The sequence below is a fragment of the Prunus avium genome, chromosome 4 (genome assembly GCF_965620075.1).
Source record: "Prunus avium chromosome 4, drPruAviu1.hap1.1, whole genome shotgun sequence".
In the NCBI taxonomy this organism is placed as follows: Eukaryota; Viridiplantae; Streptophyta; class Magnoliopsida; order Rosales; family Rosaceae; genus Prunus; species Prunus avium.
In genome coordinates, this window is record NC_142287.1 from 17,002,149 (window position 1) to 17,015,257 (window position 13,109).

A 13,109-nucleotide genomic window follows, 5' to 3' on the forward strand; every position below is an offset into this window, starting at 1 on the left:
TTTTTGTCCAATGCCCTTTTGCTACCGCTGTCTGGTCGGCTTCTCCTCTGGGCCCGAAGTTGTCTCGTTTCCGTGCGTCGAGCATGTCAGATTGGTTAAAGGCTGCTTCTATCATTCTCTCGAAGCAGTCGTTTGCTCTAGCTCTTATGCTTCTTTGGGCTCTTTGGAATGACCGTAATTCTCGTATCTGGGAGTGTGTGGGTACTAGTCCCACGGGTTTAGTGTTTCAGGCCTCTTCGTGGTTGCAGGAGTTTCATAGTCTGCTCTTGGGTCAATCACCTTCAGTCCCCCTTCAGCCTATTCACAGATGGATTGCGCCTAGGGACGGTTTTGCCAAAGTCAACGTCGGTGGAATGTGGCTTGCTGCCGATCGTTGTGGGGGTATTGGGGTGGTGATCCGCAACGAGTCAGGGAGCGTTTTGGCGGCTTGTTCTAAAAAACTTAGGAATATTGGGTCTCTTGATCATCTTCACGCTGTGTCTTTGCTGGCGGGTATCCGGTTGGCTGTGGAGTTGAATCTCCAACGGGTTTGTTTCGAGTGCGGCTCCGCCAAGCTTGCTATAGCTGTCTCGCAAGATACCTCTGTTGCTTCTAGTGGGGGGTTTTGATTGATGACTGTTGTGTGCTCCTCTCTCACTTCCAGTCATCTTCCGTGGCCAATGTGCCTAGGCTTTGTAACCGTGTCGCTAACAGGCTTGCCTTGTTTGCTTTTCATTTGCACCAAGATTGTTTTTGGTTTGGTGAGGCCCCTGAGCTTGTTCAGGAACTCCTCACCCAAGACTGTTGCCTCAGGTAATCTTCATTGCAATGAATCGGTTTATTTCAAAAAAAAAGTTGGTTCATTTAGCATTTACAACATCACAAAGATTGTTTAACCGAACTTCAAATGAATTTACAAAACTAAAAAGATATCCATATAGCACATAGATTCAATCGTTCTCATCAAAGCTTTTGACGAAAACTTTCTCTGTGAAGCTTCATCTAGATTAATGGATTTTCAATCTTGCTCATGTAATTGTTAGTTTAAAATTAAATTGAATTTTTTTTAAAGAACATTAAATTAATTTAGGGGAAGTTCTTCGGTAAAATAATATTAGTGCGGCTCCTATACAGGACTTTCTGCCATGTTAGGAATATTCCTAATTTTGTTGTCCATATTTGTCTAGTGTAATTGCAATTAGGCCCGTTAATTAAGGCAGTGAGTCTGTCGTCTCGCTGATATAAAATAATAAATAAAAAATTTTGACCTTAAATTGACATTTTATAATAAACAATAGTCTTTGGACCAAAGTATTTTGGACGCGTATTAAGGTAGGAAACCAATGAACATTGGCCGGACAAAAAAGGAAATTTAAAAAAAGTGCCCTTTTTAGCAGAACAAAATAACTAGCCGTTGGAGATAAAGGAAAGGAAGGTTTGGATAAAAGAAGGCGGCCACACCGTCACTGCAACGTTCGAAAATTTTGAATACCCACCCAACACTCTTTATGCGACGTCGTTTAGGTCACGCTCACAACGTTTTAAACCAAACTCTCAAGCCCTTCTTCCACATCTCATCTCTGTCTCTCTCTAAAGTTCTCAGAAAAAGGGAAAGAAGGAAAACCCTTCTCTCTTTCTCTCTTCTCTCAAAAGCTCACTTTGTGTTTTGAATCCTTGGGTTTCTCTCGTTTTCAAAGAGAAAAAGAAGAGAAAGGATATGGCTGCTGTGAACCAAGACAACACTCTAGTAGTGGCCACAACCACTGCTCCCTCAAACTCAAAGCAATCTCAGCCGCGAGCAAAGACCGTTGATTCTCAGTCTGTTCTCAAAAGGTACATCTTCATCTTACTTGACTTAATTTTGTAACTCTTCTTTGGGTTTTGCAGACTTTGCTCTCTGGGTTTTGATTTTTTTGTTTTGCTTTCTTGGTTATCAGAATTTCTGGGTTTTGTTTTCTTACCCCAGATTTTCACTTTTTCGATTCAAAGAAAAACAGCTTCTTTTTGTTTGGGGATTCTATTTCTCAGATAATTTATTTGAATAGATTCCCTTTATTTTCATTAAGTTTCTTTTGTTTCTTCTGATAATTGGAGGTTTTCAAGGTTTCTTGGTTATGAATCTTTCTGGGTTTTGTTTTGTTTTTTATTTTGGGATTCTTTTCTGAGATCAGCTATTTGAATATATATCCTGTAGATTCATTAAATTTCTTGTGTTTCTGTTGATAATTGGTGGTTTACAATGTTTCTAACCCTGTTGTTTTCTTGTGTTTTTAATTGCTCGCTGAACAGGCTGCAATCTGAGTTGATGGCCTTAATGGTAAGACACCAAGACTCCTTTTCTCTTTGTTTCTTATTTAGATCCTGAAAATCTCGATTAAACGAAACCAAATCATCTTGATTAAATGAAACCAAAGTACACTTCCTCAGAAACCCCCAAGTCTCAGCTGAGTCCCAATTCTTTCCAATAATTTTTGTTAGGGTTATTTGGTTACTTGGGTTTTGCCTAATAATTTGTTTTCTCTTCAATATTGAATTATAGATGAGTGGGGATTCTGGGATATCTGCCTTCCCTGAAGAAGACAACATATTCTGCTGGAAAGGGACAATCATTGGAAGCAAAGATACAGTGTTTGAAGGGACAGAATACAGACTATCCCTTACCTTTCCCAATGACTATCCATTCAAACCTCCAAAGGTCAAATTTGAGACTCTCTGTTTTCATCCAAATGTGGATCTGGTTGGCAACATTTGCTTGGATATTCTTCAGGTACTTGCAGTTTCATAATGTCATTTGAAAAGTCCAATAATAAACAAGCTACCAAACTTTTTACATATAATGTAACTTTTCCTTTGAATTAATTGCAGGATAAATGGTCATCTGCTTATGATGTGAGAACCATACTATTATCCATCCAGAGTCTGCTTGGAGGTAATCACCTTCTCTGTTGAACCATGAAACTATTAGCATTTCTTCAAGGTGTTGAATACTTATGGAATTTTGATTTTATTTTTTTCAATTGCAGAACCAAACATCAGCTCACCTTTGAACAACCAAGCAGCACAACTTTGGAGCAATCAAGATGGTAAATACTGGGTTTCCTTTTGCTTATTTGTTTTACTAAAGTCTGCTAAATTTTTGTTATAATGAGAAGTATCTGAGTAATGCTTCGTCCGTCTCTTGCAGATTATAGAAAGATGGTGGAGAAGTTGTACAAATCTCCAAAAGCTTAATTGAGATGACAATATAATTTCTCAGATTAGGATTTGAGCGATTGTAGAAGAAGCCTCTCTAATTTGGATGAGAGGATGGATTGTGTTTTTCTTTCAGAATGTTCCATAAATTCCTTGATTTGTTCTTGTTGTGTTCTCAGTTTACAGATGAGATGTTTCATAGTCATTGTTAATTGAAGATGTAGACAATTGTCGTCAAGATTCAGAGTAAAAGATTGTCTTTCTCCCTAAACTAATACTTGACAAGCCAAAAGAAAAACCATTAGACCTCTAATTATGGCCTCAAAAATGTCAAGATAAGAGCACAGGAAACAATTACAACATTTCCATAGGTCACGCTAAAGAACTATCCATGGCCAGGCTTTCCGAAATTCTCAGTCTTGCAAATCCTGCACCGGAGAAGCAACGGAAAACGGAATCTTAAAGAGTTTGTAGTCTTAGTCTTAGGGCACAAATAAGAATGAAACTAATATTCAAATCACATCTCTCTACGGGTGTGGCTCCAGATGTGTGATTTAAATAATTTAAATGAGAAATATTGTTGTAGCATAAGACTATGGGGCAACTTGTTGCATGAATTTTTCTACTTTCTCATTGTTGATGCTCAAAAATGGACAGCGAAAATTGAGTCCAACTTAGAAATGAGGTGTGATGGATGATGGATGAAGGTGAGGACCTTCAAATCATGTGTGTGAAGATTTGGGCAATCAATAGATATATAGAAGACAAGATATACGTGGTTCACTCTTAATAAATGAGATACGTCCACGTAGAAGTATATTCTCATTCTTATAATAATGTGTAATTACATTTGTACAAGGGGTTGGGCTCAAATATAAAGGGCAGAAGGGAGAAGCCCATGGCTAATGATCAAGCCCAGCCTAGGGATCATTTCATAAGTAGAGAGTGGTCTCTTTTTATAGGCGAGGGGGAGTCTTCACTTCTTGTAATATTCCAATATGAAACTCTTTGCCTTGCTTAGAGTTGTTTCTACTTGCTTGATCAGATATGGTATAAACAATCATCATTTTTATTTATTTTTATGCATGTGTGTGTTGCTTTCTCAAAAAAGTTTCTTAACTGTTATGATCTTGATTACAGAGCTGAAAAAGAGTCTGGACAATAAAGAAAATGCCACATAGAACTCAACCTATGACTCTACTCTTGGTGCTTGCTTGGCTGAATATTGTACTAGTTTCAAACATTACTCCAGTCTATGATTTCATTTGCTTCCTACTTACTTGGAAACAAGAGTATGTTTTCTGGTAACCCATTATTTGTTAAGAAAATTATATTCCAGAAAGCAAAAAAAATAAAGGTATTAAACTTGGTAGAGAACTTTCTTTAGGCTGGCCACACACTTGCAAGATGCATCTTAAAACTAAGCTTGACCAACTTTTTTACTTGATATGATTCAACTATGCCTGGTCGCAAATGATGTTATTATATGCATCCTAAACTGAGTAAAATTGGGCAATGGTTAGGAAGCAAAGGCCAAGCGTATAAACTGAGTCATTGAGTATTTAAAAGTGTCCTATCAAGTTTTCCCAAAATAAGACTATTATCTTGATGAAGATTGGACAAAGTTAAAGGAAGCCTACAGAAGTCGAGATGAACAATTTCCTTGATTAAGAATGTCTATGAAGTCCAGTTTATATGATGTTTCTCTTACCTCTAATTGCCAGTTTATATGAGCACATATTGTATTATATCCGTACGTATGTATTTTTTTAAAATATTTTCATTTTTCGTACACATGTGAAAGACTCAGTAAAATACACATTTTAAAAAATAATGCTCTTGTTTTTTTTCAAATTTAATAATACATACAAAATTGACATATTTTATACATATTTTTCATATATAATCGAAGAAAAATAATATATATTATAAATTGTAAATAAATTATATTAAAATATTATGAGTGCGGCTATTTCCACCCATATTAGGATTAAAAAGGGGTAAATTTATCTTTAAAATTTTGAAGATAAGGTGGATGGGGAAATAGGACAAGAGGTGGAAATAGGATAGTTACCGAACTTTTCATTTGTTCTTTTCACAAATTTTGCCGAATAAAACGCGTACATATTTTATTTCTACTTTTCCCGTTCCATATACAAGGGGGAGGGGCATATCACAGACTCACTGACATGGAAGTTCAAACTTGAGACCACTAATGCTGTCCGAATTTTAGGTCGATTAGATACAATCTATTTGTACCTAGCACAAAAACTTTAAGTAATCTTTCTCAAGTAGCAGCAGAACAAGATTTATGGCCAAGAAGTAGAGCAGAAAATAGAGCCAACATTAACAAGATTTATGGCCAAGTAGAGCAGAAAATAGAGCCAACATTAAGGGTATGTTTGGGTCCTTTTGAAAGGGCTAAAAGCACTTCTAACAGCACGTAGCAGAAAAAATTTGAAGTGCTTCTAGATCACAAAAGTGCTTTTCTATGCTTCTCCACGAATCACTTCCAAGTGCATCTTCGAAAAACACTTTGGATCTTCAACAAATTTTTTTGATGTTCTAATATTAGTGTTTCTGAAAAAAAACGCTTACAAATGGAAGTGCTTATATGAAGCACTTGGATTTCCAATTAATGTTATTTGATGTTCTACTAATAAAGGGTTTCTGAAAAAACGCTTATAAATAGAAGTTCTTCCTACAAAAGTGTGGTGCATACAACCATTACGATGAATCAAAGAGGGCAATAATAATCGACAAAAATCACATTTCTAAAACTGTGTAACCATTACGATTAACATCGATCTAAAATCTCAAATACCATATGAAACCAACAAGTAGCATGCATCTAAACTACTTCAGTGTCACACAAACTTCTCTCCGTATGCTCTTATTTCGTAAACCCAGATTCTTTCTTTGATTCAGCCATCAGATTGATTACCCCCAAAGCCTACATATTATGTTTAATGATGTCAGCTGCCTCAAGTTGAGATGGACAAATTCCTTTATCTCCAAGCTCCACTGTAGGTACAAATTCCTATGGCTTTGGTGATGTGAGCTGCCTCAAGTTGTATTTGGCCAACTCCTTGTACTTGTCAACAACACCGATCAAGCAAATAGTCTGTCAATCAAAACAAAATTAGGTTTTGACTTTATCAGAGGCAACAAGGATCCTATATATGCAAGTCTAAAGACAAGCAACTTTTTATGATAATGCTTCTTTCATGCATGTCAATATATGCAAGTCTGTATTTCAAGGTCAACGCACAATGTACAGTACCCATTACTTTGCAGGAGGGTAGATCTGAACATTAGTACAATAGACTCTAGATGGGAACTATTAACCATATACACACAAAAGATAGAGATGATAGGATGAACAGTGACACCGAGTATATAAAAGTGACAAGTAAAATGGAAAACACTGAGTATCGCACTTGGTGTGAAGATCATTAACAAGCGAAAATGAATCTCTTGGTGGCAGAAAGGACTTACAGGAAATTAAAAATATAAATCCAAAGACCCATTGAGACCCATTGAGAGACACAATGAATTGGAAAATGGTGACGAGAGATGAGAAATATGTGCATATTTTCAGCTTTGAAAGGAAAAGAAACTTTCTTACCTTCACAATTTCAACAACAATGGTCTTATCAGGATTGTTAAGGTCAACTTTGTGAGGTCCAGGCACGGATTTTGCCACTGCATTTATGATTTTCATCCTGTCAATACCAGTATTTGCACGGGCTTCATACAGGACTGCAAACTGAATGGAAGTGTAGAAAAATCAGAAAGCATCCTAAGATATCGGATAGATTAAAGTTCTATTTATGTGGGTCAAACAACTCATAACCTTATAACAATAATGTAGCGCTAATAATAAATAACAAAAAAATAGAGGAAAACATGTCAAAAATATAGAAAAGCTCATCATATTTTTCCACTTCATTAACAAATCGTTGCTGGCTACATTAAGAAGTAGATACAGCTTTTTCATCACAGACTAGTAAGTTGTAAGTCTTTGTGTCATATCACTTAAGGTACTTTTTAAAACTAAATGAAAATTGATTTTTCATGAAAAGAGAGATGTGAATTTCTTTTTCAGTTAATAAGAAGACGAGATGAGGATTGATGACTTATCTTACCTTCTGAGGATTCTGAGTTTCCACTGGAAAGTGCTGTGCAAGAAGTGGTTTGATTGCTCTTGAAATATCCTCTTCAGAAGAATAGCATGCTACTTCAATAGGCAATACTCTTAAGATAAACCTATATTATGCAAGTGTAAACACCCAGTTTGAGATGTCCTCCATATGTGTTTTTGTATAAATAACCTAACAAGAAATATACGAACCTGGACATGTGTCTCCTGGTTGCAGCAGCAGATGCCATCATATGCTGCACTATATCCTTTGGGCTAGGATCTCCATCTCTCTTCCGCATTTGAACAAAGACAACACCATTGCAACCAGAATCAAGGCTGATAAAGCGCCTCTGTAAAATAATCCAACATTGGGATGAGGAAAAAATCATGAAAGCAGAGACCATTCCCTTTAAACCGATGGCAAGGGGAGTTGAATCAACCATATAGCATACTCACCTAGACATCAGAAGAAATATGCTAATAAAATTAATGAAAACACAATGCAACCACATCTGTAACCAACTCAAAACCACCCAAGAGTTAAAATACGCTGATCACATTGATAAATGACATAGAGCTTTGGCCAAGTATATTTACTAGCATTGATAAAACTAGTTCACCAAGTTGATTCAATAAAACTTGTTACTCTGACCATTAGACTGCTTAGGTGATATTCTGATGCCAGTTTTACCCTTTAATAATTGCTTTCCTTTGATATATTCATTGTCATAAATACTTTGTCTTATGGACTTAACAATTAGAACAGGTCACTCTCGCACAAGAAACAATCCTCAATCAAAAGTCCAACGCATAAAAAATTAAGCTAAAGCCACTTTTGTGAAAAAGATGGGAAGAAACGTGACAGAACCTCTGGAAAAAAAAAACACAAGGCATCACCAACCTGGCAGAAAAACAGAACAATAACCAACGCCAAACTAGAATAGAGAAGTCAAGAATGAGCAACTGAATCCGTGTTTAAAAGAAGAAAGTCATGAAATGTTGAAGAAACCAAAGTTGTCCCATAAGCAGTCATCCAACCTTGCCTCAACAAAGTTAAGCTGCTCCTTTCCATCCACACCACTCAAAATTCACAATCATAACTCCAGAAATGCTTTGCCTTCTCCCACCACCAAAAGCACAACAGGAGGAGGGTCCCAACTAAAACTAGCCACCAAGAAAAGATTATGCCACAGTTGGGGGAAATGAAGGAAACAATGGTCATACTAACTAAAGATAATGAAAAAAAAAAATTCAGTATGCTAAAGTTAGTACTTAAAAAATCAGGGTCGTGGGATCAAAATTTGGCAGGTTGGATGATAAGATATTCCAGGGACAGAACAGTACTCCTTAGATATTAAATTCAATAAATCAAGGTACACACATGCTCTTATAAAGCCCAAACCTCAACTTAGAGAAATTTCCAGTACCCATTCATAAACCTGGGAAAATGAAGGAAGAGGTGGTAATACTAACTAAAGATAGGGACAGAACAGAACTCCTTAGACATTAATTTCAATTAATTAAGTCTAAAAGGTGTTCAAATGCATGCCCTTAAAAGGACCCAAACCCTAATCTAGAGAAATTTCCAGTACCCAGTCATAAACCTGGGTGGGCTAGCAAGTTCTGGTAGGAAATTCCATCCCTTCTCTGGTATTGTTTTTAAAGAGAAAATTAAAAGTATTTGGTACTGAATCAATAGAGAAAAAGGAAAGCATAAAAATTATTCAAACAAGTACCACCAAACTGATACTTTACACTTGGGTATTCAAATTTGTAACAAACCCAATCATAAACACAATCCTAATGCAAATAGTGAAACAAATTGAAATATTATAGAGTTCATTAATCCTGGTCAATTTTCATCATGATAATCAATTCATTTGAAAATTAAGCATTTGCTAAGCAGATATTGACATAATCAACTGTGGTTCATTTAACAAATTGTCAAAATTTAATTTGTAAAAACAAATTTATAACTTTAACCCATATTGAAAGTTAGCATTAAGATCTCAAAGCCCTAAAAATAAGGCAAGTTTCCTGACCTTGGTAATGGATAAAATAATGATGTCAATGTCATGGCCACAGAAAGTAACACTAAAGTGTATCCAGTCCAAAGGTCGGTTCAAATATTTCTTTTTGTGATTATGATCACACATGTTACATGCACGAAAGAGTAGAAAGCCATCTTTCTTCCCTTGACACAGTTTGGAATATCACAGTACCCACAATGGTTTTCATTGTCCTTTTTTTTTCTTTTCAGATCAATGTAAATAACATTTAAAATTCTTCTAAGCAAATGTTATCTAATTTATAACTTGGAGGACCATCATGCTTCGCATATTCTTAAGACTTATTGAGTGCCACAAAAATGCAAAGAAGCATGTGAAATTGATACCTCTTGTGAAGGTAAAGTTTGACAGAGAAATGTTTGTGTGCATACAAGACAGTGGAAAACGACAATGGTATTGGCCACACAAAAAACAAATATCTAACCACGATAATAGGGTAGTGCACGGCATATGCACTTGCAGAAAACAAATAGATGTGTTAAATATAAAACAGTAATTGCAAATTAAAGATACACATTGAATTGTTGAAAAAAAAAAAAACCATCATATGCCAGTGTAACGCAAAACAAAAAGACAAGCAGGTAAACAGAAGAAGTCATAATCATTCCAACCACGAGCTAAATAACCTTAACCAGTAGATGGGACACGATGCAATCAAAACTCTAAAAAAGCAGAATGCTTGCTAGCTACATTTCTAATTCAGACAGAATGAGGTTTGGCATCCGCACAAACTTTTCTTTGTTTTGGTCAATTTATCCACACAATCTGGATTCAAAAGAAAGGGGACATAACACAAACACACACAAGCATGCACAATCTAATCATATATATTAGAAGATTAAAGACGGTCACCTTGTTCTTATCTCCCAGTTCTTGAAGCTCGGCTTCAATAAGCTTATCAATGGACTTCTCTTCCACTTCATATGGGATCGTACATTTTGATGAATTTGTTCCTAGACATTGTTTCTTTGCTGGTGGCTCCTTGGCTTCATTTGTTGAAATTTCCTTACTAACATTGTCCTCTTTAGTGTCTTTAATCTTTTCCTCAGTTTTATTTCCATCGCATCCATCATCTTTCTTATGGTGATCTGATTTCTCAGTTGTTGCATTATCTTGACTAGCATCATCTTTCTTCTGGTGATCTGATTTCTCATTTGTTGCATTATCATGACTACCTTTCTTCTGGTGATCTGATTTCTCAGTTGTTGGATTATCATGACTAGCATCATCTCCACGAGTATCAGATTTATTCTCTTCATCCACCCCATTTTCTTGTTCTTCTTCTGCCTTGGCCTCTCCCTCCTGTTTGTTTTCATGATCATCATCATCATCACTACTAGAAGAATCAGAATATGAGAACTTAATCTTCTTATTTGAAGGTTTCTGGTCCTCAGAAAGCTTTAATCCTGAACCTTTCCCATGGACTAGCTCTTCATAAAACTGCAAGACAAACCAAATAACCCAACATATAAGTTTCTCACGTAAAACAGCCAAGAAATAAATAAACAGTCGAGAACGCCAACTCTTAATTTTAAGAGCATTCAGCGCTTTGATTATTTGTGAACCAATAAATAACAAAAACTGAATTATCCTGTTAAATCCAAACAAAGAAAAAAATAAAATAGGCTTTCTCTGTACCAGTAAAGGTATTCTTTAACAGAAGATGTAGATATGTATATAATTCAGTTTTTATATATATGGAAAAGTTTTCCCAATACATATACAAATTGAACTCCTATTTATTTTTTATCTGAACCAAAAAGAAGAACATCAGTTCTCAAACAAAGAAGATTTCTGAAGCTTCACCATCCAAATAAGAGATTTCCTATGGTCCACATAACTAAGTAATTATTCATCGGTACCTGGTGTAATAAAAAAAAGAGCAATAGAGGAACCAGACAGAACAACGCTTAAATATTGACCCTCTTGGTTCTGTCAGTTCCAATATTCAGCTTGAACTTTACTCCATACGTGCATGTGGAAGGACTCTAGGAACTACGGCAAATCTTATGGATATGTAAGACCAGAATTCCAGAATGAAAAAGGCAAACGGAAAAGAAATGAAAGTAGCAACTATAAACAAAAACCCAGATAAAAAAGTATCAAGAAAGTAGAACATAGGAAAAATACCTATGGGACATTAGCAACTATAGTATCAATAAGCAACAATAAGCAAAACCCAGATAGAAAATTGGCAACCAGATATGAAAAAGATCATATATTTGAAGAAAAAGAAATGAGGAAAAAAAAAACACAGAAAGAGAGAAAAGAGCAACATACAGAGTCAATAACGTTAATGGCCTCATTAGATGCTTGGCGTTCCCTGCCACCATCACAAGTAATAAAGAAGCCTTGCACTCCAGGGTGTAATGGGTACGACCCTTTCTTCTTCACCGCTCTCTGAACATCAAAATACAACAAACAGTCTATAAGAAGTAAGAAAAGTGACTTGAGAGAAATAAGAATTCAACTTTTCAAAGTATCTAAATTTCTCAGAGAGAGAGAGAGAGAGAGAACTAACGTTGTGAGGGAGATAGCGTTGCTTCCCCTTCTTGGACTTATTGGCTGCAGAAGTGGACTTAGATTTGTTGTCTGTCGCCATTTTTGAGTTTCAGAGCAAAGAGGAGTTAGAGCACTACTCTACAAGCGCGGCGATGTGATACTGGCCTCAAAACCACGCGTGTTTTGTTTACAATTTTTTTTAATATGTGAAATAAAGGTAATTAAGATCAATGTCACGGACCGAGGATCATGCCTGCTGGGCTTTGAGAATCTGGGTTTCTAATGTTGGACTACCATACTGTATGCGATGTTAGCTCGTTATCTTTGGGCCAACCCGAGCTCCAAACCGGAGCTCGTTCTCCACGAGCTATTCGTCTTTAGGCTTAATAAGGCCTTCTCCAACCCATTTGGTCATAAACCCAAATTTTTCCTCCCCAAAAAGTAACTATTTGGGTTTTACTCGGACTCAAATTGTTTTTACCCCAACCCTTCAGACTCAAATTTTAAATCCGTAACTTCATTAAATTATTTAAGAATAGTTTAATTCTAATTTTTATTTCATGGATAACATTTCTTCATTTAATCTTTTTAAATAACTTCATAATTTAATTTTTTGAACAATTTAATGTAAAAAAAAATTGAAATTTCATAAATATAATTTTATTTGAGAAATAGGTAGGTATTTATAGAGTTTTGAGTGAGTTTTGGGGTTGGATATGATTTAGATTAATTTAAAATATTATTCAGCCGTTGGATTTAAATTTCAGCCGTTAGACCTTTTTTTTTATAACCTTTAAAATAGCTTGGATTAAATATGGATCGTTGATTTGGGTTATTGTTCGAAAAAAGAAAAGAAAAGAAAAGTGATTCGACACCAACTCGCGACAACTTCTACAGCAACACCAGCTTCCCATTGATTACTCCTTGCACATGGGCTGCGTCAGCCTTGAGTGGGCTCCACCAAAAAGTTTTTCAGTCCAGGCAATAGCAGAACAGGTATTTGGCCCCAAGTTTGGGTTTTCCCAAATTTTGGCCCTTACTTTTCTTGGGTTAGGAGAGGAATTGGGCTAAAATTTGGGATTTTTTGGTTTGGCCTCATGGGTTGGAGATAGCCTAAGGAAGTCTTTCAATCCTCTACCAACTTTTTTCTTGAAAATGAACAAATTGTTTTTCCTCAAATTGAAAATCTGGAATCTTTCTAATTAACTACCATGTTGACCCAA

The 13,109-nt window shown here is 35.9% G+C and overlaps 2 protein-coding genes across 2 annotated transcripts; one reads left to right on the forward strand and one right to left on the reverse strand.

Moving 5' to 3' along the window:
- Positions 1-1,493: 1,493 nt before the first annotated feature.
- LOC110772789 (ubiquitin-conjugating enzyme E2 19) lies at positions 1,494-3,442 on the forward strand. The gene is made up of 6 exons (XM_088252580.1): positions 1,494-1,812; positions 2,269-2,296; positions 2,519-2,746; positions 2,845-2,908; positions 3,003-3,062; positions 3,164-3,442. The coding sequence occupies exons 1-6, from the start codon at positions 1,697-1,699 to the stop codon at positions 3,208-3,210; spliced, it is 543 nt and encodes a 180-aa protein (XP_088108706.1). The 5' UTR covers positions 1,494-1,696; the 3' UTR covers positions 3,211-3,442.
- Positions 3,443-5,924: 2,482 nt separating this feature from the next.
- On the reverse strand, positions 5,925-12,069 carry LOC110772790 (THUMP domain-containing protein). The gene is made up of 7 exons (XM_021977261.2): positions 11,906-12,069; positions 11,665-11,784; positions 10,237-10,824; positions 7,526-7,665; positions 7,320-7,440; positions 6,800-6,940; positions 5,925-6,295 (listed from the first exon to the last, which is right to left on the reverse strand). Exons 1-7 carry the CDS (start codon positions 11,984-11,986, stop codon positions 6,212-6,214), a joined length of 1,275 nt encoding a protein of 424 aa, XP_021832953.1. The 5' UTR covers positions 11,987-12,069; the 3' UTR covers positions 5,925-6,211.
- Between the last annotated feature and the right edge of the window lie 1,040 nt (positions 12,070-13,109).